Raw genomic sequence first — 27,725 nt, forward strand, 5'->3', positions numbered from 1 at the left:
AGGCTTGGGGTAAGGTCCAGGAGTCTTCATTTTCAATAAGCTCCCCCCCGGGAGTCTGATGCTGCTATTCCACATTTTCAACCACATTTTCAGAAATACCACTGTAAATCAAATAGCAAGTGTAAAATAGTTATTTGAGGCAACTTTACTGTCTCAGACCTGAAATCCAAAGACTTGGGTTAAATCCCAGCTCTGCCGATTGCTAGACCTGTGTGTGACCTTGAATAATAGCTTTCATTGTGAACCTTAGCTCCTCATATGTGAAAAGGAGATAGCAACCTCAACCTCACAAAGTTTTTAGAATTAAATGAAAGCATATGTGAACAAGCCCACCTCAGTGCCTAACTCCTGGAACTTAGTCAGTGTTTTGCAGAGTGGGAGCTAAGTGTCCACAACTTCTGGAATGTGGTGTCATGTTAACAAAAGATAATCTTTGGCATTCGTCTTAAGTGTCATGGCAATCTGGAAAGAACCTTAGAGATTTAGTCCAATCCTTTGATTTACAGCTCATGAACTTGAAACTAGGGAGGGAGGATGTGAAGCCCAAGATGCATGAGGGTACCCAATCACATGAAATGTGTTTAGTTTTTAGACTGGAAAATTCTTTCCCAGTATACTGAAAAAAGAAAAAAATGAAAAATCTTTGTGGCATAATAACAGAACCTCTATTAGTAACTTTGGAGAAACCGAATGGGGGCAGTACCCCAAGTATAATGGTTATTTGAGCCATACCTGCCATATACCAAGGACCTATCAGTGAAATAAAGATGGAAATGGGTAACTGGCTCAGTTTTCAAAAAGAAGGAAATAGAGATGCTGGAAAACGTGAGCTCATAATCCTTTTAACTTGACTTCTTCACCAAATTCTGATGGAATTCTGTGGAAATTTGCAGATATTGGAATAGGTGGACAGTGAGCACTTAGAAAAGGAGCCGATTACTAGGATTCAGCAGTAGTGAATTAGCCATGACTAATTAGACTTGACTTCATGTTTTCACTGGGTTGCTAGTTGTGAGACCCTCTCTTGATTTCCCTAAGACATTTGATAAGCTCTTTCATGATACCCTGACAGTAAGAATGTGGGCAGGAAATCTAGAAAAATCAGATACAGGAATTGAACACACCCAGCAGTTTGGGGCCCTCTATTGGAGAGGTGGGATTCCTGAACACCTTGCTAGGGCTCATGTTGAGGAAAAGGTATGGGTTTTGAGGTCAGCAAGGTAGCTTTTAATCTCAGTCTTGTACTTCCCAGCAGTAACCTTGGATGAATCACCTAATACCTCTAGGCTGCCCTTACCTGGTCTGTGCTATAGGTATTCCTCATGAGGTTGTTACAGGGACTAAACTGGATTATGAGTATAAAAGCCCTCTGTAAATTAAAAATGCTTTATAAACATTAGTTACCACCGCCATTCTAGTACTGTGGTTGCTCATAATGGGGGGTCCTGAGTTACATGTTTATTTAGTGGGCATCTGTGGATGAAGGGTGAGCCTGGTATGGGCCTCATGTCGTTGGATCTGGCACTAGACAGATATGGGGTCAGAGCCCTTCCTGCGTGTGGTGCTTAGGGACACATCAAGGGAACTCTTTCCAAAGGAGATTGAGTGCTCTGTTGGAGCTGGATCTAGAAAAAGGAGGCAACCACCAGCCTGAAGATACAGGAAGCTACAGAAAGAGCTAAGAGAGCAAAGGTTTGGGAAAGCCTGTGTGGCCAGGTCAGGAAGTAGAGTGGGGCAGGAGGTGGCCAAAGCCATGACTCTGGTAGGGAAGCTGAAGAAACAGCCCCAGGAGTTCTGTGTGCAGTGTACCCAGGCAGGCTTTGCTTTTGGACAAGAGCACTAGGAAAAAAGTGTGAAGAGACATTTGCTCTAAATCTTGGGGCTTCTTTTTTGTTGTTATTCATTTATCGCCTTAAAAAGCAGCAATTAAGTATATAAGAAAAAATGGAAACAGTATCAAAAGGGTAGAAAATTAATACTGTTTTTATCCCTGCTTCGAGAGATCTCACTACTTGAAAGGAGAAACTGATAATCAAGTAGTGCAATCTTCTAGATGGTCTTTAAGGATTATGCACATAGAATTTTTAAACAATGGAATTATTATGTTTACTCTCTGATGGTAGGATTTATTTTATTTTATTTTTTATTTTTTAAAATTTACATCCAAATTAGCATGTAGTACACCAATGATTTCAGGAGTAGATTCCTTAGTGCCCCTTACCCATTTAGCCCATCCCCCCTCCCACAGCCCCTCCAGTAACCCTTAGTTTGTTCTCCATATTTATGAGTCTCTTCTGTTTTGTCCCCCTCCCTGTTTTTATATTATTTTTGTTTCCCTTCTCTTATGTTCATCTGTTTTGTCTCTTAAAGTCCTCATATGGTGAAGTCATACGATTTTTGTCTTTCTCTGACTAATTTCACTTAGCATAATACCCTCCAGTTTCATCCACGTAGTTGCAAATGGCAAGATTTCATTCTTTTTGATTGCCGACTAATACTCTATTGTATATATATGCCACATCTTCTTTATGCATTCATCCATCGATGGACATTTGGGCTCTTTCCATACGTTGGCTATTGTTGCTAGTGCTGCTATAAACATGGGGGTGCACGTGTCCCTTCGAAACAGCACAGCTGTATCCCGTGGATAAGTGCCTAGTAGTGCAATTGCTGGTTCGTAGGGTAGTTCTATTTTTAGTTTTTTGAGGAACCTCCATACTGTTTTCCAGAGTGGCTGCACCAGCTTGCATTCCCATAGGATTTTTTAACGTAACACCTTACCTGGGACAACTTCTGTTTCAGTACCTAGGGTCTACCTAATTATTATTATTTTTTTTAATTTTTTAATATTTATTTATTTTTGAGACAGAGACAGAGCATGAGCAGGGGAGGGGCAGAGAGAGAGGGAGACACAGAATCTGAAGCAGGCTCCAGGCTCTGAGCTGTCAGCACAGAGCCCGAATCGGGGCTCGAACTCACGAACTGTGAGATCATGACCTGAGCTGAAGTCAGACACTTAACCGACTGAGCCACCCAGGCGCCCCTACCTAATTATTTTTAATAGCTGCATAATATTTTATTGTATGCCTGTGTAATTATATTTAGCCCGCCCCTATTAATGGACACGTGACTGTTTCTAATCTTTTAGTATTAAATCGTGCCGGACACATGTCCTGGCACATTCGTACAAATATTTCTCTGGGCAAAATTTCTGTCAGTGGAATTTCTAGGACTCCTGTTTTAGAAGGATGATGGCTGCTGTAGTGTTTCCGCACTACAGAGAAGAGAAGCAGAGGCTGGAACAGTGGTCAGTAGATGAGAGTGGAAATGCTCACCTTTCAAGGTTCAGAAGTGGTAGAGTCCCAGCAGTTCCATTTTTTGGTTGGAGTCCTCCTGGCCAATAGAGGGCCCCACACAACACAGTTCCTTGGGCTTCGGATTATCTGACCAGAGCTGCCGGGGGTGATTCACCACTCCTCACTAGAGTGCTTGCTTAGGGCGACCAGCCTTGAAGGCTGTCGCCTCCAGCCTCTCACAAACACCTTGAAGCCTTGTGTCTCAGCTGGTCCTGAAGAATCAGATTGCTTGGCTTCTGGTCAGGTTTGCAACTTCTAAAATGTGCAGGAGATTAGTACCTCTCCTGCCATCTTATCCTGTGCATAACTGCCAGTACAAGGATCCTTGCAGTTGCCTCTGGCAGCTGTAGCTGCTGAATCCTCTGCCAGCTGCTCTAGGGACCTAGAAGAGCAGCTTTCCACGCAGGGCCGGTATCCAAGGGCAGGAGGGGGAAGTATAGTCTCCAGTATAACCTTTCACCTCCCAGTTCTGGGTGGTTTAGGCCCTTTGAAGTTGGCCTTGAGGAACCACACACATTGGTCTGAGCAGCCAGCAGCTTATCACATCTGGTGATCAGTCCTTCAGTGGTTCCTCCTGAAGTCTGGATTTATGGAGGTCACATGGATTCCACCTAGGAGGGGCTTCCACTTCAGCTCATGACATGGGGAGATGGCTGCCCCTCTTTGAGGGGGAGGCAGTTTTCATGGCATTGAGAAGCCCTCACACTAGTTCCCCACACACCCACCCACCCACTGAATCCTTTGTAAGCAGAGTGGGGGGAACAGAGAACGCCTGCAGCCTCCTGCTCGCATTCCTAGACACCGACTCACTGCGCCTGCCGCCGCTGGAACAGCAGAGCTGTGTGAAATGTCAAGAGGAGTTATGCTCATGGGCTCCCTGGCCCCAGTCTCTTTGTGGCTTGCATTTTCTTCCATCTGCACTCTGTTCATCAGATGGAAATCAGAGGGTGCAATTAGAAGATAATTTGCTAGTTCCAAACTTAATTTGGGGCCCCCTTCTTGCTTGATCGAATTACAAGGGAACATAATAGATTATGGTGAGAAATAGTTGGCTCTGTCACTGGGAGAAAGAGAGCTCCTAGCTCTCCAGCTGGACAGGGCTTTTGGTATCCTGTGTGTTTCCCCTTTCCACTGTGCTCCACCTCCTCTGTGGCTCCTGTGTGGCCCCCACGTTGGGATCCTGTTCACCTCCGGGCTTGCTCAAGAGGTTTAAACTCCACTAGAGACCAAAGGAAAACAAGCAGCCCTCTGCAACTTCATAGGGCTGACAAATGTTGAAGCTGGAAGCTATTTAGAGACCTAACCAAGGCCCAGACAGAGGCAACAACTTACTGAAGGCGACATAGCTAGCCCATAGTGGTAGTAACAATAGTCTTAATGATATTAGCAGCTCACATTTATCAACCCTTAATGTGTTCCAGACCCTGTGCCAAGGGCTTACGCGCAGTGCGTTGTCACATTCAAATCCAGACAGTCTGGCTCTGGGCCCAGACTGGGCTCCAGCATAGCAATGGCGGAGCTCAGTATAAAAAGCCTGGGTTCGAATCCTGGCTTCACCTCACACTTGTACAGCTGGGTAGCCTCACACAAGCAGTTTAGACTGTGCTTCAGTTCCTATCTCTGTAAAAAGGGAGAAATCCTAGCACTACTGACTAGTGTGGGTTAAAATTCATTCATATGTATGAGTGCTGTGGGCAGTTAGTTCTTGGTGCAGGGTGAGCGCCTGGCCAGTGCTTGTTCCTGCTGGCTGCTTCTGGGGCTGGAGTGTGGTATCTGTATGGCAGTAGGTAAAGGTGGCTGAGTTCTGTACATATGTCAAAAGCTGGTCTTCACTATTAGAGGCAGTAAACCAAGTGGTTGAGTGCCTTCACTGCAGAGCATAGGTTGGCAAACTATGGCCTCTGATTTTTACATTTTTTAATGAGGGTTGAGAAGCAAAAGAGTGTTTCATGTTACATGAAAATTACATGAAATTCAAATTTCATTGTCCATAAATAGAGGTTTATTGGAAAATAGTCACATCCATTTGTTTACATTTTATATACAGGCACTTTCACACTGCAGTGACAGAGTTGAGTAGCTGTGACAATCTATAATTGTGTAGACCTGCAAAGCCTAAAATATTTATTCTCTGGCCCTTTACAGAAAAGGTGTCCTGACCCTGTAAGTGACCAGTAAGTCACACTTACTGGTTTTGAAACCCAGCTATACCACTTACTAGCTGTTTGTCTTCAGACTAGTGATATAATCCTTCAGAACCTCAGTTTCCTTATCTGGTAAATGGGGGTAACATCTACCCCCATATATTGGCAATTAAAGTATGATAGATGAAAGATGCAGAGCTCTTAATACAGAGCTAGGAACTAAGTGTTTAATAAATGGTAGCTTATTACAGGGTGCAAACGCAATCTGTTTTATCACATTCATTGTTACCCGTGTATCCAATCAATAGAGGAATGGGAAAAGGTTCCCTTGTAATCCAGCCACCACCTTTGCCACAGACTTTCCTGTCACGGTGATAGGGTGACTTCAGTGGAGAGGAATGTGTGCCTGGTGGGAGAGAGCTACTGTCACTCCCTCAAGTCCAGCAGTGGGGTCTGGATGTGTCCCAATCTAGCAACCTTGCTTTTCCCCTCACAGTCCTGCACTCAGGGGAACAAGAGGCTTTCCCAACGGTGGGCTATGTTTTGGTCATCCCCTCAGCCAGGCCACCACTCCAGATACTAAGGCCCATCATCCCCACAGGCACTCCCAGTCTTGTCCTCCATCATGCCTCATTTTTCTGTTTGAGAAGCTTGGTTACCATGGACACAATGGAAAAAGTGCCACTGCCCACCGAGGCCAATGGATGGCATTCTGGCAATGAAAGAATAAATGAAAAAGGGGTGACAGGTGATCTGGGCTCTAGTCCCTATGCTGTCTCCTACTTGCAGAAGGGTTTTGAGGGAGCTATTTCCCCTTGAAGAGTCAGAATAAGCTCCAGCCTCAGAGCTCTGGCTCTGGAGCTCTCACAAGGGCCTACATTTAAATCCCAGCCCTGCCACTGACTAGTATTTTGGCCTGAGTTAGTTAGCTAATCTCTCAACCTCTATCTCCTTGTTTATAGAGGTAATTCCCATCTCGGAGAAATAAGAGAGTGCTTACACAGTGCTTGCTACATGGAGAAATGTCAGGTGTCAGTGACCACTCCAGGCCTTGTTTCCTCTTTCCCAGCACAGCTCTGCCCAGAAGTGGAATGGCAGCCCCCTTTGGCTAGCCCTGGGGGCTGTCCTCAGGCCAGACAGAGGGAAGGGATGAATGGGGACCCTAACACCAGGACCCAGTAGATGCCAGCCCAGAGCACAAAACCTAGAGGGTAGTTCTCTGGACCTGGGTCTCTAGATCTGTCTCTCCAACCCGGAGAGACCATCCCCCACCCACCCCTTTTGAGGGGAGGCGTGGCTTGGCCTGGAGTTGGTATGTTTGTTTTGCTTCACCTCCGAGCAGAGTTACTATACTTTGGGCAACTCCTCAGGCTAGGGACACTTGGGGGCAGATGGGCTCTCTCTCTCTTGCCCTGCCCTTACCCAAGTTCAGGGATGGACGCTCAGCCAGTCCTGGTTATTGTCTATGGTGCTAGCCTGCAGCCTCCCTCCAGCTCAGCTCCACCCCTTGCCTGCAAGGTCTATTTCCTAATAGCTGCTCCAACCACACACCTCGGTTCCGCGAGGAGCCCCTCCTCTTCCTCCCTCCCTCCCTCATCAGGGGAGGGACCGAAGAAGAAGGCTAACTTGACAGCAGCGCTTCTTTCTTAGCTAGTCACCAGCCCCTGCCCAAGAATCCGCGTGTGTGTGTGTGTGTGTGTGTGTGTGTGTGTGTGTGTGTGTGTGTATAGCCTCTGCAGAGAGGTGGTTCTCCCGGAGTCCCCAGCGTCTGCTGGAGCTTCCGAGAACTGGGGAGGAGCCATGAGCCCCTGCGGGAATCTGCCAGGGGGCAAGTGGCCCGGAGTCCTCACGCCCCTTCGGCTGCTCCGGAGGGAGAGGTGAGCGCTGGGCAGACCGCCCGCAGCCAGAGGTGCCGGGAGCCCTGGGCCTGTCATGGTGGCCGTCTGCAGCCAGCCTGAGGCACTCCCAGACGGGTTTGCAGCTGAGCTTGTTTATCTGGTGTGGGAAGAAGATGGGGAGTTACTTGTCCGTCCCGGCTTACTTCACCTCCAGAGACCCCTTTCGGTGAGTTGGGCTCAGAGTCCCTTTTCCATCTCCTCTTCTGGCCCCTGGTCCTGAGGGAAGGGCAGAGGCCTCAGATTTCACTAATCCTTTGACCATTGGTTCTGTCAGGCAGAAGCTAGTAGAAGCTGTTCCCAAGCAGAATAGGCCTGCTGAAGGCTCCCACCATGGTCTAGGAATGGTGAGGTGAGGGATATGCCCAGATGGAAGCTCTTGGGGAATTCCGGCTCTCCTTCCTTCCCAGGCACACCTGAAAGAGCCTCCAAAAGATGCCGCTGACCCTGCCTGTTCTTGGTGTTACTGCTTCCGGGGGAAGAGCACAAATGGGGTGCTTTCTTCCAGCTCTCACATGTCTTACCTGCAGGCCTTGCTGTCTGCCAGGAATTTGCCTCAACAAGCAGGATGGGCAGGTTTTGCCAAACGGCATGGAAGAAGCTGGCAAAACCTGGGTGTGGGCAGCCTAGTACACAGTAGGCGCTCTATAAACGCTTTTTCTATTAATGGCAGGCATATTTGCCTCTGGCTTTAAGGGTTTCTGAGCTCTCAGGTGAGTACAGTTGCTAAGGAAAGGCCTGGGCAGGTGCTTCCAAGACTGGAGCAGTTGGCTTTGGGGTGTTCCTGAGCTTCAGGCTAGCCCACCCCACCCCTGCCCTATGCAGGTCAGGTCCCCAGGCCTGAGACTTCTGGGGGCCTTTTTCTATGGGGCTTCTGGGAGGTGTAGAAACTTTCTACTTCTGACCTGCCTTTCTTTGCTCACTGCCCCACCCTACCTCCAACAGAAACTCCCCAGGGGGTTTCTGGCCCTCAGGGTCCCTTCTTGAATGGAGCCATTCCTGGCTGGGGTGGGGCTTGTTTTCATTCTTTGGGAGCAGCCTGTTCCAAGGGCTGCCTCCCCCTCACCAGTGGTCCTGGTTGACTTCTCCCTTTTGGCTTCCCCAACCCAGCTTCATGCCCAGACCTTGCTGCTGGGATACTAGTCAGGTGGCCATGCCCTGAGCAAAAAAGCAGAATACCATGTGGTTTCAGGGAATTACTGGACCCTGGTTGAGTGATGGGAAGCCTTTGGATATGGGGGAGGGGGAAGAGAACTTGGCCTTCAGGGCTGACTCTTCCACGCACCCTCCTAGGCGCTTTATCCTTTGATTCTCTCAAAACCTAATGTCATTAAGTATCCCCATTTTACTGACGAGGCAACCACTTTCAACAGAGTTAATATGTGGGGTCTCTCTGGCCAGCCTTTGTCGTATTCCTGAGTTTGTTTCATCCTTCAAAAGGCACCTTCCTCTGCTCGCACCTCCCCCCAGGGCTGTCTCAGATTTGCTTTTCTCTCCCAGCAGAGGGAATCCAGAAAGGGCCCCCATAGGTTGCCTGGAACATCGGAGGGATGGCAGAGATTCTTTTCTGAAGAGCCAATGGGAATTGATCTTGAGTTTAGGAGGCAGGTTTTACCATGTGGAATCAAGATGCCAAATGTTTGAAATAGCCACTACTTCAGCCAGAGCCTCATTAATCCCTCTTACTCTTAATCCTGGAAAGGCAGTTTAGGGGAGGGGTTGTTCCCTTAGGAGCCAGGAATGCTGTGCCCCTTTTAATCTCGGGACAAGACACAACTCAGGAGCTAAAGCAGATAATGAACTCTCAACCTAGACCTTTGAGGGTCATGACACTGATGCTACCCAGGTCCCACCTGTCCTTTGTCTTGCTCTGTCTCCATGCCTCTGGGGAATCTGACTACCCTCTCTCTGCCCCAGTTCTTATTTGTCCAGCTGGAGTCAGGGGGTTACTGACTCGCTTTAGACCCTCCCACCTCCCCCAGATGAGGGGCTACATTTCTGGAGCCACTTCTGAAGAGATAGCCAACACTCAGGGCTCTGTGCCCCACAGGAGGGACCACCCAGACTTTCTGCTCTCCCAGGTATCAGTCTAATTGATCACCACTGTCACTGGTCAGAAAATCGCTTCTACCATCAGCCCCCTCCCTTATTACAGGGCATTCTCAAGGGCTCCTCTCTGACCTGGTGCCAGTCCCCTCCCTGGGCCTCAGTTCCTCCTCTGCAGAGCATAGGATTGGGCTTTCTAGACTCCCTGAACACAACCTTGCCAGATTCTGTGAAACAAATTAAGTCCTTGACCTCAAGTCTCTGGGGGAGTACAAAGTCCACTGGACTAGGGCTGTGGTTGCAGGAAAGTGACGCAACCAGATTCCATGGGGACATGATCAGGCGTGACAGTGCACAAGGGAGGGAAGAGGGAGCAGGGAATGAAGAATGTAATTTCTGTACCCTATACATCCCTACCTGACAGACTGCCCTCAGCAGAGTGCCACTAGTGTGAAGGGGGAGATAAAATTTTGGTGTGCTTCCAAGTAAGAAAATGTCTCAAATTGGAATTTACAGAAGAGGTAAATTAAGTAGTGGCTTTTGTCTGACATCTTTAAAGGATTTTTCTTTTTATAGAATTTCCCTTAATGTCTAACATTGATTTAATGGGTTTGGTTTACACATTGTCTCTTAAAGAGAACAGGTGCATCTTTGTATCCTAAAGCAACCTGTGTTTAAAGGGAGAAATTATTCTTAACTCTTCCCAGCTTAGCAGTAACTTTTTGGCAGCTGCCTTAGGTCCTGACTCCTCGTCTAAAAAGTGAAGGACTTGGATCAGGTGAATGATTCCTATAACTCCACAAGTCATGTGGCTCCTCAAAGACACACAGGCTCTTTTCCATTTTTTTACTAATCATGGAGGCTCTACCCTTAATCGGTATGACTGCACAAATTACTTGAATCTACAGGTTTCCTGGCTTTTGGTTGGAACTGAATCAACGCACTCTGGTAACACTTACTTCTTGCTGATCAGAGGCTTGTTATGTGTTTGGTTAATTTTTTTTAAGCAGGATAACATCATAGTCTATAATAATTACAGCTTCACTGACAGCCTGTTTCAGTCTACGGAGTCTACAGGAAGGAGGAGTAATAAAGGGATCTTTAGTGGTAGGAGACTGGGCTCTGATGGGCCAATATCTGTAGGTGCCTGTTACATCCACCCTTCTGTGCCTGGGGGAGAGTTGGCATCCCTGGTCACAGTACCCTCAGGCTGTGGCACAGAGACCTGTCCATTTTCCCTTTTTAGCCCAGTCAGAGCTCAGAGGCAAGGGTCTAGAAACAGCTTCTCCCCAACAGTCTCTCTGCTCATTCAGGAGGCTAAAGATGAGCATCCAACAGGCCTTTACTAGGACATGGGAGGGCTTGTTTTTTTGTTTTTTTTTTTTAAGTTTGTTTATTTATTTTGAGGGGGGAGGGGCAGAGAGAAAGGAGAGAATATCCCAAGCAGGCTTGGTGCTGTTAGTGTGCATAGCCCAATGCGGGGCTTGAAGTCACAAACTGTGAGCTCATGACCTGAGCCTAAATCAAGAGTCAGATGCTTTAGTGACTGAGCCACCCAGGTACCCCATGGTGGGCTTTTTCTTTAACTTGTGTAAATCTACTGTAATAGTGACTACTTCAACCACATAAGGTTGAAATATTACCTGTAAACATTTGGTCTGAAAAATTTGCATGTGCGTGAGGGCTGGGCTTATTATGTCTTATCTCACTTGGCCTCTCCCTGCACAGCACCTTGCCTGTTTGGTCTTGCACATCCTAGATGCACAGTAACTATTTCCTAATTGATAGTAATTGATAATAATAAATGTTTTCTAATTTATTAGATAAATGATTCATTTTAGGACCTTCTTTACTCACAGAAATCTGTTTGGTTCCAGGCCAAGATGCAGATCCATATTGCTTAGGCACAGGAGGGAAAGGAGTCTGTCTATTTTGCCCTTGCTGTTCTCAAGTTAAAGAGGGGAGGGAGGGAAATGGACATTTACTGGGCACCTGCTTGAGCATCTGTACATAATTTTCATAAACTGGTGAGGTTTTATCATCACTGGTATACAAATAAGGAAACTGTGGCCCAGAGTGGCCCTTGAAGTGACACAGATAGTAAATGACAAAGAAAGAATGTGGACCCAGATCTTGAAAGAGTTATTTTGAGAATTTCAACCTGATTATCTTTTTTTTTCTTTTTTCTTTTTTTTTTTAAACTGTGTTCCCTACTGACTCATAAGTCCTTAGTTTGGGGCCACTAACTGGTTCAGTCAGTGGAACATATGACTCTCGATCAGGTTGTGAGTTTGAACCCTACATTGAGTGTAGAAATTACTTAAAAATAAAGTCTTTTTTTTTTTTTTAGGCCCTTAGTTTGGATCTGAGCTGCCCACTGAACTGACCATAGTGCTTTGGGAGAGGAATTTTCAAGGTTGTCGGCTATCCTCAACACATGTGGGCCTGTCTGTGATCTCCCCTGACTGGAGGGTTTCAGCTCTGTTCCCTCTGGTTGCTCAGGAGAGGGTCTGATACCTCAGACCTCTATTTAGGGTTCCACCACCAGCTCCACTACCTCCAAGCTGAATGCCCTTGGGCAACCTGCTGCTAGGGCAGATTTTGACATTCACTTGAAACTTTCAAAAATTGAAAGCTGCAATAAAAAAGGCTTGGCTTTGGGAGAAACATATCGTGGCCATGGCCTCTAACAATCTGAGGGGGGCGTTTTGGGGGTAGCACCTTACATTTCCAGAGTGTGTTTTGGATTCTTTTTATTTTTATGTTTATTTACTTTTTTCTTTCTTTCTTTTTTTTAATGTTTATTTTTGAAAGAGAGAGAGAACAAGTAGGGGAGGGACAGGGAGAGGGGGTCAGAGGATCTGAAGTGGACTCTGCTGACAGCAGGGCTCGAACCCACGCGATGCGGGGCTCGAACCAGGAAACGCCCTGCACATCGTGAGATCATGACCTGAGCTGAAGTCGGACGCTTAACTGAGCCACCTAGGCACCCCATAATGTTTATTTACTTTTTGAGAGATAGAACTCGAGAGCGCAAGTTGGGGAGGGGCAGAGAGAGAGAGAGAGGGAGACAAGAGGATCCAAAGCTGGCTCTCTGCTGTCAGCACAGAGCCCAATGTGGGGCTCAAACCCACCAACCAGGAGATCATGACCTGAGCTGAAGTCCAACACTTAACAGACTGAGCCACCCAGGTGCCCCATAGATTCTTTTCTTAAAAAGGCAGAGACTGCTGGAGAACAATGCTGTGGACTAAAGGAAGAAGGAGAATCATTGTGCCATTTAAATTCAGTACTTGGATTTAAGGGGAAGCCTCACAAGGCTTAACACTCAAGGGGACTTGAGCTCTCATTTTCACAGATGCAAATCCTGAGGCCCAGCTTAGTAGATGTGCTGCATTACTCAGGTGCTCAGGTGATGTAGTCTACTGGAAATGGCTTCATAGCCAAGTACACATAGGTTAAGACTCTAGCTCCATCCTGTGTGTGTGTCAGGCAACTTTGCACAAGTGACTTGACTCTGCTTTTCAGTGTTCTATAAGATAGGGATAATCCTATCACCTTGCAGGATGTGGCCAGGATATAAGTAAGACACCTCATAGAGTGCCCAGAATATGGTTGGCATTTAAGTAACAGTCGACAGTAATTGTTCTTAATATCTAAGCTAGGACTCTAAGTCTACCACTCGGGTGACCTGAGAACTAATTGTGTTCTGTGACAAAACAGCTTAGGGACCCACAACCAGCCTTCCTACCAGCTGTTCACCTTCCTGTTATTCAGACATACCTGTGTCAGCCAACTTTGGCTGTTTCGCTGGCCATGCCCTTCAAAGGCATTCCCTGACACATGGTGTGCCTTGGTGATGTCGCTCTCCAGGCAGGTGTTCTTCCCAGAAGTCTGGCGTGGCTCTCTCCTGCATGTCTACACTCGTTTCTCTCCCCACTCTCCTGGGCCTGGCCAGGGCTACCTGCAACAAACAAAAGCAGAATATTGGCAGTGGAAAGGAGGACGTGTTCTGGTACTCCTGTGCCCTGCAGCACACATACCATTGAGAGGGTGTAACAGGGCCCAGGCCTGCATTTGGGTGCAAATAACGTGTGCACCAGCTTTTCTCCATTGCAGACAGCAGAAGGGCAGGACCTGCTGACCATGAGCCACAGAATGTTTGTGGATTGCTGGTTCTTGCCACTCCCACCATTTTCGGTTTGGAAACCTCTGCTAGGGCTTACTGTGCTGGGCTCTTTGTTAGGTGCTTAGTCTACCAACAGTAAATGGGACACTGTTCCTGTCCTCCAGGAACTCACACTCTAATGAAAGAGAAAGATAGGTACCTAGGAGCTTCAAGTCAGAAGCTGGGAGGCAAGAATGAAGTTCCTGCTCCTAGTGCTGGCCCTTTGCTAGGCTCCTCACAGTCTTTCAGAACTGGATTTAATGTCCTCACTGCTACCCTGAATATAGGTGGTGATGTTGCCCTTTGTCTCATTTCACAAATGAGAAATGAAGCAGCCAGCCCAAGATCACTTAGGTGGTAAGTGGTAGTTCAGAGATTGGAACTTTAGATCATCTAGGGAAAGACATAGATATGCATGGAATTAAGGGGATGTGGGTATAGTCTAATTCCTTCATTTTATAGGTGGAGAAACTATACCTGGAGAAAGAAAGGGCCTTGTCCAAGAGCCTGTAGCTCCCAAGAACTTGAACCAGGCCTCTTCCCAATTCAGAGCTCATCCAGCATGCCTTTTACATTGAGAGGAATTTGAGCTGCATGTCCAGAACAGGTCTTCCCCCTTTGCCTCCTAGAATTAATGGTTCACACTGTACCATTCTAGGTATTTCATATCCATACTCTTCATGCTGTGTCTGGCTCTCAAGTCCCTTAAGTTCAGCGTCCATAAAACAAGTAGGAGAGGGGCACCTGGGTGGCGTCCAACTTTGGCTCAGGTCATGATCTCGCAGTTTGTGAGTTTGAGCCCCACGTTGGGCTTGCTGCTGTCGGTGCAGAGGCTTCTTTGGATCATCTGTCCCCCTCTCTCTGCCCGTCCCCTGCATGCATTCTGTCTCTCTCTAAATAAACATTAAAAAAAAAAAAAGAACAAGTAGGAGATGCTACAGGATGGGGATGACTGATGGCAGAAGCCATCAGTGTTAAACATCCAGAGAGACGTGGACACTCCATAAAGAGCGATTCTCAGGGTCCTGCTTCTCTAGACCTTCCTGGCTCAGTTGCTTTCCGTAGCTGCTTCAACTCATTCTGGTCTCCCTCCTCCCTCCTGCAGTGCCCAGTAGTAGTAGCACCCATTGTGACCTCTCACCTTTCATTGTTAATTAAGTTTTGTTTAGACTTTCTCTTCCCCAGCTCATTATAAGCTCTTGGAAATTGTAGTAGGGAACCTTGTATATCTATCTCTTATATCTGCAGTGCCTAGCAAGATGCTGTAATAATACAGCTAGTTCCGCTCTTCACAGTTTGCAAAAGGCTTTCCTCATACATTAGCTCATTTAGTCTTCACGGTGTTCTTTGTAGTACTGTGCTATTAGTCACATTTTGTCAAGGAGGAAGAACTGAGAGAAGTCCAAAGCTACCCAGCTAGTGGAGGAAAAATGGCAAATAGTGTGAGCAGCTACCATTATCATCATCTTTAATAGCAGTTTAACACTTCATGAGTTCCTACTGTACTTAGCCTTTTATATAAACTATATATAGTTTGGTACATGTTATTTCCTTTCCACAGTAGCCCATTTGACAGATGAGGTCAGAGGAGTGAAGTAACTTCCCCAAGATGATTTAACTAGTAAGTGGCAGGGTCAGGAGTCACACTAAGAGGCCACTCCATCCTGCCTCTCAGAAGCAAGGATTTGGCCAGTGAAGGGTGGTGTGAAGCCTTGACAACAAGAATAGAGTCTTCACTGGAAAGAAAGAGGTGGCATGGGCTCACAAGGGCAGGGAGCCCTTAGCTCTGGGTGCTGGGAGGTTCAGAAATGAGGAGAGGTTCAGAAATGCTTATCTTGTGCAAACTTGGTCTGAAAACACACCCAGCCTGACTGAGGGGTGGAGCTTTACAACCAGGTAATTGGAGGGGAAAGGAGCTGTGGAGTCTAACATGTATATCTTGCACAGTGCTAGTGGAATTTTGTTTACCCCCCATTATTTTATTTTGAAAAATTTCAAATACTTAGAAGAGTTGAAGGAAATGTTCCAAGAACACCCATATATATCCTTCACCCAGACTTAACTTTAAGCCACTTTCTCTTTATGTACACACATGATGTATTTTATTTTTTGCTGAACTATGTAAAAGTAAGTTGTAGATATCTTGACTTTCACTCTTAGTTACTCTAATATGTTTCTTCTAAGAATTCTTCTATCTAACCAAGGTATCATTATTACATCTAAGAAAATGGATAGTAATTTCACAGTATAATCTAATATATAGCCCAAATTCAAGTTTCCTCAGTTCCAAAAATGACACTCATAGCTGCTTTCTTTTTCAATCCAGAATTGAATCCAAGGTTTAGGTGCTGCATTTGGTTGCTGTGTCTCTAGGCTTTTTTAATCCCTGTACCTTTTTTTCCCCATGACATTAACTTTTTGGAAGAGTCAAGAACAGTAGTCTTAGAATGACCCACATTCTGGATTTGCCTGATTGTTTCTTAATGCTTAGCATAATTTTTTCACAAGAATGCTACATGTTAATGATGTTAATAAAAACTTAAACATCAGCAATGGTGTTGGTGATGGGTAGTTTTTTTGAAGAACAGAGGTGATTGAGCTTCTTTAGTTCATTGAGATATCTGTCTAGACCAGAGGTTCTTTTTAGAGAGAGAGGGCATGTGCAAGCTGTGAGAGAGGGGCAGAGAGGGAGAGAGAGAATCTTAAACAGGCTCCACACTGACACAGGGCTCAATCCCATGACCCTGGGATTGTGACCTGAGCTGAAATCTAGAACAGAGGTTCTTAGCTGGGGCCATGACTAGGCTTCAGACCTACACACACACACCCATACCTAAATAATATGTACATTTTCCTTGTACATGCCTTCTTGCAAGAGCGGCTTCTTGATTCTTACTAGATTCTCTGAGGGCTTCAAGACACAAAAATGTTAAAAAAATTAATAAACAGACACTGGTCTACCAGGTTAGGCAGACAATACAGAACTGGTTTCTGGGATCTTCTTTATTCTGAATCAGCTTCCTTTGGGGAGATGGCAGTAAACTGTAACTTTCCTCCATCTTGGCTTTGGATCAAGGAAAGGTCTGTCCATTTTGTTGTTAGACCTGGGAGCCAGAGGCAGCCTATGTAGCCTGGTTCCAGGGATCCACAACAATTTTTTCTTGTCTTGCCTTTCAGGTGCTCAGAATGCCAGGATTCCCTCACCAACTGGTACTATGAGAAGGATGGGAAGCTTTATTGCCACAAGGACTACTGGGGAAAGTTTGGGGAGTTCTGCCATGGGTGTTCTCTGCTGATGACAGGGCCTGTCATGGTGAGTGAGTCCCTCTCGGTCATCAGAGTCCATTGACAGCTCCTCTGGTTTCCCATGGCCTTTCATCTTCTACTCTTCCATCAGCCAAGGCCTCCCCTTTTATTTCTTCAATCACTTAACAGATGTTTGTTGAGTACCAATTAAGTGCCAGGTAGTATCCTTCCCTTAAAAACTTAACAGTCCAGGGGCACCTGGGTAGCTCAATAGGTTGAGTGTCCAACTGTTGATTTCGGCTCAGGTCATGATCTCATGGTTTGTGGGTTCGAGCCCTGCATCAGGCTCTGTGCTATTAAGCACAGAGCCTGCTTGGGATTCTCCTGTCTCCCTCTGTCTCTCTGCCCCTCCCCAGCATGTGTGCTCTCTCTGTCTCTCTCTCTCAAAATAAATAAATAAACATTTTTTTTAAGGTAAAAAAAAAAAAAAAACTCAACAGTCCAATATTGGGAATGGGTGGGTGGGCGGGCAGGGCAGAGACTTAATTCAATGGATAAAGTCCTTGAAGGAGAGCATTACAGGTTGAGAGGAGAATACACCCAAGTTGTGTAGAGGGAATCTGAAAAGGAGACCCTGGAATGGGCTGGTAGAGAGAGGTTCCACCTCCACTACCTGCTTCAGAAAAGGACTTTAAGCCCAATCATGGATTTGCCAACTCTGTGTTAGAGGAACTATGTGTCTTTCTAGTGAGGATGATGACTTCTAGGGACTTGGCTAGGACCAAAACAGTTTTTTGTAATCTCAGAAATGACAGAGAGGCACCAATCTGACTTGTCCTCTGGAAGCTCTGGGGCAGAGTTGTGCAAAGGACCTATAGATCCTTAATTAGAGGTCTCTCTAGGGGCGCCTGGGTGTCTCAGTCAGTTAAGAGGTCACTCACCCACCCCTACTCTCCAGCAACAGTGACAGCTCACTTCCTCCATCTGTCATCTGTCTACCCTTCTCCCCACCTGCTCACAGGTGGCCGGGGAGTTCAAGTACCACCCAGAGTGCTTTGCCTGTATGAGCTGCAAGGTGATCATCGAGGATGGGGATGCATATGCTCTGGTGCAGCATGCCACCCTTTACTGGTAAGATGGTGTCCCTCTCCCCTACAAGAGCAGTCAAGAGAGAGGAACAGATGGCAGTGCGAGTTGGGGCAGAAACAGTACTGGGATATCAGAGCACTGGATTCCTATCCCAGCAATGCCTATAACCAGCTCTGTAATCTGTAAGCAAGACAAGTAACATCTCTCTGCCCTCTGTCCTTACCGACCATGAGAATAATGACACTTTGTGCTGCAGTCTTCCCAGAAGGAGAGAATGGCTCAGAAGGTGCTCTCAGAGAAGGATCCCAGAAAATTAAAAGAAAGGCCTCTTAGAGTTCATTTGCGCAATTGCCTCAGTTGGCAAAGAAGTCAGGCTGAGGCCCAAAATGGAGAAGAGGGCTGGGTTCTCACTGTGAATCAAAGGCAGAGTGAAGAGAACCCAGGCCATCTCACCCCCACTTCCAGCCTACCCCAGAGACCCTGGGCTCTTCTTTCTGAGCAACCAACTGGAATCTTGGCAAGGATGGTAATAGTGGGATTGTGGGTACTATTGCTTGAAGCCACATGGTACAGTGGTTACTGGGGGCTTCCAGGTGGGGCTCCAGGATCTTAACCACCTTTATGTTCCTCTTGCTAGTGGGAAGTGCCACAATGAGGTGGTGCTGGCACCCATGTTTGAGAGACTCTCCACGGAGTCTGTTCAGGACCAGCTGCCCTACTCTGTCACACACATCTCCATGCCAGCCACCACGGAGGGCAGACGGGGCTTCTCTGTGTCTGTGGAAAGTGCCTGCTCCAACTATGCCACCACTGTGCAAGTAAAAGAGTGAGTATTTTGAGAACCCCAGGAGCAGGAGTCCTTACACAGAGTCCATAGATGGGCCTCAAGGGGTGCAGAGTTCTCTTCACCCACATCTCATATCTTTGTCCTGGAGCTCACTGTGCTGTAACTGCACCTGGGCCTTGGCACTTACTCTTCCTTCTGCCTAGGCTGCTTCCCACAAGATACTTAATGACAGAACCGCTCACCTTTCATGTGTCAAGTTTCAGATAACGTTTGTTCTTTGAAATTATCTGGCTTGATTATGAGTATTAGTTTATCATCTGTCCTCCCAACGAGTTTCTTCTGGAACTTAATCTTGTTCAGTACTGTATGTCCAGGTCCTGGAACTGTGTCTGGCATGTAGTATATGTTCATTGATTACCGTTCTGTTGGTTGAGTGAATGGAGGATGGAGGAGAAAGAGGTTAAGACTTCATCCTAGGTCCAGGCCAGAGACCAGATGGGGAAAGAGCCTGTGTTCATCTAATACCAGTAATGAGGAATTTATGGCTGCCAGCCCTATAAATAGCGATTGTGCACTTACTAGGTGCTTGCAGTACAGGTGAGAGGTATTAAGGTTGGGGAAGTCACCAAGAGTTGAGATCTGCACTAAAACCTCATTAGATGAAGATGGGAGGGAATTGTGTTCAGGGCAGAGGTGGGAGTCTATGATTGTGTCTGGTGTAAATTAGGTGGTTGGGAATAGCCAGAAAAGGGGGCTATTAAGTTATGTAGGGCCTGGATTATGAACACTCAGCAGGTCTTTTAAGGGATAAGCAACAAGGTGATACAACCAAGTTAGCGTTCTAGAGGGATTGCTGGCATGGATGTTGGATGGAAGAGGAGCAAGCCTGGAAATGTAGAGGGTGGTGTTAATAAAAACTTAAACATCAGCAATGGTGTTGGTGATGGGTAGTTTTTTTGAAGAACAGAGGTGATTGAGCTTCTTTAGTTCATTGAGATATCTGTCTAGACCAGAGGTTCTTTTTAGAGAGAGAGGGCATGTGCAAGCTGTGAGAGAGGGGCAGAGAGGGAGAGAGAGAATCTTAAACAGGCTCCACACTGACACAGGGCTCAATCCCATGACCCTGGGATTGTGACCTGAGCTGAAATCTAGAACAGATGTAGAGACCAGGGACCAGTTCTATTGAAAGATCCAGGTGAGAGATGTTGGTAACTATGATGATGAAGTGAAGGCAGGATTCTCAAAGATGGTAAGGGTTGTGGAGCAGTGAGAGAACTCCGGATAGGGGAGATACCATCCAAGGCTCTGGCTTAGGCCATTGGGTGAGTGGGGGTGCCCTTCACTGAGATGAGGCACCTTGTAAAGGGTGTTGCATTTCCCCTGTGAGTTGTCTGGGCCTTGCAGGCATGTAGGGGCCTGGGGCATGGTGAACCTTCCTATACAAGTAAAATTGGTCAAGCACAATTTTAGGATGCCTTCTTCCTGCCTCAACTCTTGTCTGGCCCAGGGTCAACCGGATGCACATCAGTCCCAACAACCGCAATGCCATCCACCCCGGGGACCGCATCCTGGAGATCAATGGGACCCCTGTCCGCACACTCAGAGTGGAAGAGGTACAGTGTGTGTCCAGTCTGTCTTGTGGGGGTGGAACATGGTATAGACCTTCTGGGAGATCAAGCTGTGGACCTTTGCCTTTCTCCACCCCCAGTCTATCTCTTTGTCTTGCCACTGAGCCTGTGACCACTGATGACCTGTGTCAGCCTGGCACATTCTCAGGGCAGCAGGGATGGCCTGACAGATGGGATATCTGACAGGATGCCAGTGAGAGGGCACTGGGGCTACTGGCAGCTAGAGGCCACCATTAGCCAACTTGAGCATTGGCCATACTGTGCTAAGATCATGTGGGCTGACGGTGGGTGGCCTAGGATGGGACAGCCTGTGGGAGCCAGCCTTACACTGCTTTTGGCTACAGGTAGAGGATGCGATTAGCAAGACAAGCCAGACACTTCAGCTCTTGATTGAACATGACCCCGTCTCCCAGCGCCTGGACCAGCTGCGACTGGATGCACGGCTCTCTCCCCGCATGCAGAATGCCGGACACTCCCCTACTCTCAACACCCTGGACACCAAGGAGAATTTGGAAGGAACACTAAGGAGACGCTCTCTGAGGTGCTGCCTCCCACCCTGATTCCATGCTGACCAATGCCTATCCTTCAGATGAGGCTGAGCTGACTTTGGGAGGCCAGCAGAGTTAGGAAGGAAACCCGCTGGCCAGAGATGGGCCATGAGGATTGTGCTGACCCAGCTCTCCCCATAGGGATCACAGTTCACAGCCAGGGCCTGTACATGATCTGACCCAGCTGTCTGCCAGGTTTCGTTAGAAACCAGAGAGTCGGTTCTGTCCACTGAACTTCTGAGCTGAACTCAGGAGGCAGAAACGCTGACCCCCAAAGGACAGCATGGCCCATGGGGAAAGCATGGGGTTCAGAGGCTGGAGTTGGGGCACAGAAAGGATTAATAAGTGGAAGTAAGAACACTGAAAACTGTAAAGCAAGAGATGGATGCAAGCTGTTTTAGATTTGAGGGACCAACAATCAAAACCTCATAGTTCCAAGTCCATGGGGAGGGAGCAATCACCCTGGATACAGGTGCCAAATAGGGAGACTGAAAGAACAGGAGTCTGAAGCAGTGGCTCTCCAGGCAGACACACCCATACCATGCTTTTGAGCTGAGCTCCCTCCCTTCACACATCACTTCATGTCTCTAAGCCTCTGTTTCTGCATCTATAAAGTGGAGTTCTAAGACAAAGGTGGCTGTCTTTTATGTAAGGACAATCCTTTATGTAAGGATTCAGTGTGGAAAGAATGCAAAGTGGCACAGTGACATCACAGGGTCAGCACTAACTCAATGTGAGGTGTTGTTAGTATCATTAGGAGTCAGGTCTTTATCCGCCCTCCTGATCAAACAGACTGAATCACTCAGGGCCCTTGACTGGCACCTGTTGGAAACAGGGCCCTCCCCACAGATTTCTGGGCATGCACTTCTGGCTGTCTTTGTGGCCTCAGAACGCGTGAGCTGGTAGAGGTGAGGTGCCAGAGGGCAGAGAAGGCCTGAGAACATGGCTTGGAAGCAGGAAGATGTGGGGTGGCTAGGGACTGCTTAGATCTCTGGAGGGCCATACTGCAGAAGGCAGCACACCTTGTGTGCTTCTGTGGGCACAGTTGGTGGAAGGCAGAGCAAAAGAGCAAGAGTTGAGAAGCCTGTGTGTGGTCCTTTCTGGGTAGCCCAAATGAAATAGGAAGATGTGCTGGAGGGAAGTTTGCAGGGTTGTAATTCACCTGCAGTGCTGTGGACTTCAGCCTTTCTTGTCCTTCAGGAAGTCGGTAACAGTTATCAACCATTATTATTACTGGCTGCTTTTAAAAATGTAAATACACTGGTTTTATTGCTGTAAAAATCATACATGCTTATTATTTTAAATTTCAGGAAATATAGACAGGTACAAAATGAGCAAAATAGCCAGAATCCCATTTGGTCATTTTTTGGATGGTGGTAGGCTACCACTCTAACCCAATTCCGTACCTTGAATCAAGCAGGCATGTAAAGTGGTGGGTTGCCATCCTACAGTGCTGTCCTATATTGAGCACTATAGGGTTCCTGCTTTGAATGTGGTTTTATTGTACTTAAATAAACTACTGATGTTTGTAGCCCCAAAATGGCATGTCTGTCTGACATAAGAGTTCCTTCCCCTCATCATAGTACCTGAACTACAGAAATTGGGATGGATAGGGTGGTAAGGTAGCTTTGGGGTTTCTACCTCCATGGTTTTTCTGGCAAGTCTCTGAGGACTACCCTATCCCTACCCTCATCTTTCCTTATCTTCAGGCGCAGTAACAGCATCTCCAAGTCCCCTGGCCCCAGCTCCCCAAAGGAGCCCCTGCTCTTTAGCCGTGACATCAGCCGCTCAGAATCCCTCCGCTGTTCCAGCAGCTACTCACAGCAGATCTTCCGGCCATGTGACCTGATCCACGGGGAGATCCTGGGGAAGGGCTTCTTTGGACAGGCCATCAAGGTGAGCACAGGCAGCAGCTGGTCTGCTTCTCGGCCCCCTACCCTTCTCTCACCTTCTTTTGGGGAGCTCTTACCACATGGTCTCACCCCATACATACCCTGCAGGACACCAGGCCCCCTTCCTTGCTGCAGGTGATGGTGTGAGGGCTACACTCCTGCCCTCCCAGGCCACCTAAGGGCAGCATTGCTGTTGTAGTGAGCTTGGTGGACCTGGAGACCCAGGTTGGGATGAGTTGTTGCCCATGGCCCTGCCATCTCCAGGCAGTGATGTTTTTAGGTACCCAGAGGCCTGAGTGTTGGGTATACTGCAGGGAGCACACAGGGGAGTGGCTCCTGCCTCCCTGATGAATAGTCTTAGGGACTAACCTCTCTCTCTTTCTCTCCTCCTCCTCTGCTGAGAGCTGGGAGGGGGGGTCAGGTAAGCCATGTGTCTCAGCTTTCAGGGCATTGGGGCTGGAGAGCTCACCCTGACCCACCTAGTTCCCTGGTGCATGTCTGTGGCACTGACCCCTACTGTCCCCAGACTTCTGTTCACCCAAGGGACTCACTCCTTTGTCAGATAACCAGAGTCCCTGCTTGGCTTGGCAGTGTCCCTTCCTGCCTCCTCACTTCCCTTTTCTGCATTCTTGCCTCCCCTCTATGCATGCCCCGTTCTCCAAAGAGGGTACGCTCCCCTTTGAGGCCCCTGTTGCCTCATGCTGTGTCTTCTACACATGAATTCTGTCGGTCTCATCTGGCTCAGTATGTCTTCCAAGGGATGGGATGGCCAGTTGCATATATTTTCACATATTTCCCCGGAACTCTGCACCACTAATAGTTGTCCTCCTTGTAACTAGGTAACACACAAAGCCACGGGCAAAGTGATGGTCATGAAGGAGTTAATTCGGTGTGATGAGGAAACACAGAAGACTTTTTTGACTGAGGTAAAAAGGTGGGGTAGGGGTTAGGAGTGTGGTGTCACTCTTGGAAGAGGGTAGATCTTACTAAATAACGGTTTCAGGAGGAAACTTGTTTTATTTTGTTACTTTTTTAAAAAAAATTAATGTGGGGCACCTGGGTGGCTCAGTCGGTTGAGCGTCTGACTTCGGCTCAGGTCACGATCTTGCGGTCCGTGAGTTCGAGCCCCGCGTCAGGCTCTGGGCTGATGGCCCAGAGCCTGGAGCCTGCTTCCGATTCTGTGTCTCCCTCTCTCTCTGCCCCTCCCCCGTTCATGCTCTGTCTCTGTCTCAAAAATAAATAAATGTTAAAAAAAATTAATGTTTATTTTAATTTTTTTAAATGTTTATTTTTGAGAGGGAGGGAGAGAGAGAGAGAAAGAATGTGTGAGGGAAGGGGCAGAGAGAGGGAGACACAGAATCTGAAGCAGGCTCTAGGTTCTGAGCTGTCAGCACAGAGCCTGATGTGGGGCTAAAACCCACAAACCACGAGATCATGACCTAAGTCGAGTTGGACACTTCACCAACTGAGCCACCCAGGCACCCCTAATGTTTCTTTTCGATAGAGGAGACAGAGTGCAAGCATGGGAGTGGCAAAGAGAGAGGGAGACACGGAACCCAAAGCAGGCTCCAGGCTCTGAGCGATTAGCACAGAGCCTGATGTGGGGCTTGAACCACGAACCATGAGATCATGACCTGAGCCAAAGTCAACGCTTAACCAACTGAGCCACCCACGCACCCCTAGGTGGAAACTTATTTTAGAATCACTTTCTTTTTTTTTTTTTCTTTTTTTTTTTTTTTATGTAAACAATTTTTTTTTATAGAATCACTTTCTTAAAAGCTGGGCCGAAAATAGCGGTAGAGGAATATCCTGCCCCTTCTAAATTACAGCATAATGACCTATTCAATAAACATTTACTAAAGACAGCATGATCTGGGTACAAGGGATACAGTAACAAACGAGATGTGGTTCAGAGGAGCTTACAGTTAGTGGGGATTATGGACAAGAAAACAGGCCAATTTAGGACAACTAGATATTATACTCACCACCTGAACACCCTGCTAAGGGAGCCTGGAGTGGGGCCTTCCAGAGAATTGCCATCTCTTGAGCATTTACACATTTTTTACCACCTCTCCCAAGTTGTTCCATTCCTTTGGTTGGTACTCCTGTGGTTCAGGTATTGCCCTCCAGGCCTTTGTTTCACTCCTGGACCCTCCCATTCTAGTTCCCCCCAGTACAATTCCTAGAAAGGCAGCATCCCAGGGTGAGGCCTGTGAGGCATCCCTATCCATGTGGAGGTGTCCTGCCCCATCACATAAGACTGGAGGTAGGAGATGCAGGTAACAGTTATCAGACTGACTCCTTGGAGGGAAGGGGTGAGGAAGACATAGTGGAAAGTAACCATCCACCTTCCTCGGCCTTGTCACCCCCAGGTGAAGGTGATGCGCAGCCTGGACCACCCCAATGTGCTCAAGTTCATTGGTGTGCTGTACAAGGACAAGAAGCTGAACCTGCTGACAGAGTACATTGAAGGGGGCACGCTGAAGGACTTTCTGCGCAGTGTGGTGAGCACACCACCCTCGCTGCTTTGCCTACAAAGGGGCATGCTGAGCGTGATTGGGCACAGGCAGGGAGGGTTCACTGGCAGACGATATTGACCCATGGGGCCTGGACCACAAATGGGACAGGTCCTAACAGCCTCTGATGGGCATTCCCCCTTCCCATAGGACCCATTCCCCTGGCAGCAGAAGGTCAGATTTGCCAAAGGCATCGCATCTGGAATGGTGAGTTCTGCCAACAGCCCTGCCAGGTGTGGGAGTGGTGGTGAGGTGGTGATGGGGAGGGACTGCAGGCAGGCACTAGAAGGCAAAGACCCCATCCTGGGCAGCTTGTATGGGCTGGGTCAGTCAGCAGCTATTTATTGAGCTTCTTTCTGGGCTGTTGAAATTGCCCCCAGTTGTTTTTCTTAGCTCACAATCTACCTCAAAGAATTCCAAATCTTCAAGGGAAAACTGGAGAGGCAAACTAGTAGCGTCTAGCCACTGCAGGAGCTTGGAACAAGCAGGGAACCTCACTGCCTATGAAATCAGAGAAGGGGGAAGTGTTCTAATTGAGCCCTGAAGGATGGGTCAGAATTGGATAAAAGTTCCTCTTGGCAGAGAGGCACCAAGGTTGAGGTGATGATAGCAGCGAATACCTGGGAGGAGAGAGGAAGTAATAGTCTATTTCACCTGGGAAAGAATGATACCAGTTATATAGTAGTAGTAGTACCAGTGACAGTCGCTGAGTGCTTTCTGTATGCCAGGCACTGAGCTGAGGGACTGACATGCATGTATATGTTTGTTCCTCATGACAGCCCCGGTTTCCAGATGAGAAGCTGATGCTAGAAAGCTAGAAAGAGAGAGGAGCTTGGGCTTGTCAGTCTGACCCCAAGCCTGAAGCTTTAATCACCGCTCTTCATGTGGTGTCCATTAAGACAGTGTTGGTCTTGGGTACATTAAGGTCCCTATATTTCAGGCTAAGGAGTCTGGATTTTACTTAGGATGCTTAGGAAGCATCTTTTTAGACAGATGTAAAAGATGTTTAAGGAAGTTTTGTGAGCAGAGCTGTGCTTTTTTTGAGGTACCTAGAAGAATGGTGGTGTCACTTACCAGATACTGGGGAGGCAGTGATGTTGGGGAAACAGGTTTGGGAAGACCTAGTGTCGACTGAGGCTGATGTGCTGTTAGTGGGCATCAGCGTATGTAGAGAAGGTGGCTTTAAAAAGGGCTGACACCAAGGAGACTAGAAGGAAACAGCAGCCACACAGGAGTCTCAGGAGCAGGTAGCGTGGGAGAAGTTCTGGCAGCCTTTGGGGAAAGGACAGGCAAGCAGGCAGGTCACAAGAGCTACCATGATTCAGGCAGAGCTCCCTGGGTATGTGAGCAGAGCCAGGAGCCTAGGGGATGCAAGCATTATTGCAAAGGACAGGGGAGGAGGGAAGTAGCTCCTTCCACATTTGCTGGGGAAGAGAAAAGAAAAGGAAGTGGCTACAGAGAGTGACAGGAGCCAGGAGTGGAGACTAGGGGTGGAAATAGCAAAGACTTGTGTGAAAACATTGGGGTAGGAAGAGGGAGAGGTTAAAGTGTAGAAGAACAAGGAGGGTGCTGAGTCTCAGGGAAGGAGAATGTCAGAAATACAGAGCCAGCTGGCCAGGAGGAAGTCACTTCTCTGATCACTGGCAGTGAGGGTAGCTGAAGTCAGAGATTATGGTGATGATGGTGGTGAGGGGGACTGGAGCAGTACATCTGAGGACCTTCACTTCAGGTGGCCTGGATCTACATAAAATGGATAGAGGGGCTGGGGGCATGCAAGGGCCAGGGCCCAGTAGAGTTGGGGACTTTGGGAGGGAGCAATGAGGGTCTAGAGCAGCACTGGGTTGGGGTCAGCGAACCAAAGGATGGGCAAGAGGTGGCAGCAGGGAGAGAGAGGAAGCCCAGGTGGCCTTTGGCTTTCTGTTAGTGTTGGGACAAGGGGGTGACAGCAGGAGGCCCTTGCCCTAAGGTCCACGTTGGGTTCTGAAGCTGAGTGGGGATGGCCTGGGAGAAGAGCAGGCTCCCCCAGTTCCAGGGTCTGCATCTGCTTGAATTACTGGCCATTGGCCTCAGCTCGTACTTCTGTTCCAGGCCTATTTACACTCCATGTGCATCATCCACCGGGATCTGAACTCACACAACTGCCTTATCAAGCTGGTATGTCCCAACCATTCTGGGCTTCCCCAGGGCCAGCCCTCATGTCTTGTCACAAAGGAGACTGTCCTTCTGCTTTAGACCTCAGGTGTCACTAGGACTCCTGTTTTACCCTTCCTGCTGCACCTGATGCCCTCCCCTGTCTTCTGGGGGCTCTCAAACACATGCAGACACAATAATACCTCCTCCCAGTAGCAGCCTTTGAAATCCTTTGGTTAGAGGGGACTTCAGAAGTTCCTTAACACTACAAAGAGCCCTG

General features: G+C 47.7%; 1 protein-coding gene across 6 annotated transcripts in view; it reads left to right on the forward strand.

Moving 5' to 3' along the window:
• LIMK2 (LIM domain kinase 2) overlaps nucleotides 1-27,725 on the forward strand; it is a 59,136-nt gene that overhangs the window by 23,628 nt on the left and 7,783 nt on the right. For 4 of the 6 annotated variants that reach the window (XM_049619027.1, XM_049619032.1, XM_049619030.1 and 1 more), the window contains 10 exons: nucleotides 16,787-16,922; nucleotides 17,877-17,986; nucleotides 18,582-18,770; nucleotides 20,239-20,344; nucleotides 20,704-20,900; nucleotides 22,617-22,803; nucleotides 23,639-23,725; nucleotides 25,172-25,303; nucleotides 25,466-25,522; nucleotides 27,404-27,469. In XM_049619027.1, coding sequence (XP_049474984.1) covers nucleotides 16,787-16,922; nucleotides 17,877-17,986; nucleotides 18,582-18,770; nucleotides 20,239-20,344; nucleotides 20,704-20,900; nucleotides 22,617-22,803; nucleotides 23,639-23,725; nucleotides 25,172-25,303; nucleotides 25,466-25,522; nucleotides 27,404-27,469 — 1,267 coding nt within the window. Of the gene's footprint in view, nucleotides 1-2,855; nucleotides 7,565-11,791; nucleotides 11,858-16,786; nucleotides 16,923-17,876; nucleotides 17,987-18,581; nucleotides 18,771-20,238; nucleotides 20,345-20,703; nucleotides 20,901-22,616; nucleotides 22,804-23,638; nucleotides 23,726-25,171; nucleotides 25,304-25,465; nucleotides 25,523-27,403; nucleotides 27,470-27,725 lie in introns of those variants that run through there. The other 2 variants (XM_049619031.1, XM_049619028.1) reach the window with 2 other exon arrangements.

This window comes from Panthera uncia (assembly GCF_023721935.1).
Source record: "Panthera uncia isolate 11264 chromosome D3 unlocalized genomic scaffold, Puncia_PCG_1.0 HiC_scaffold_8, whole genome shotgun sequence".
NCBI lineage: Eukaryota > Metazoa > Chordata > Mammalia > Carnivora > Felidae > Panthera > Panthera uncia.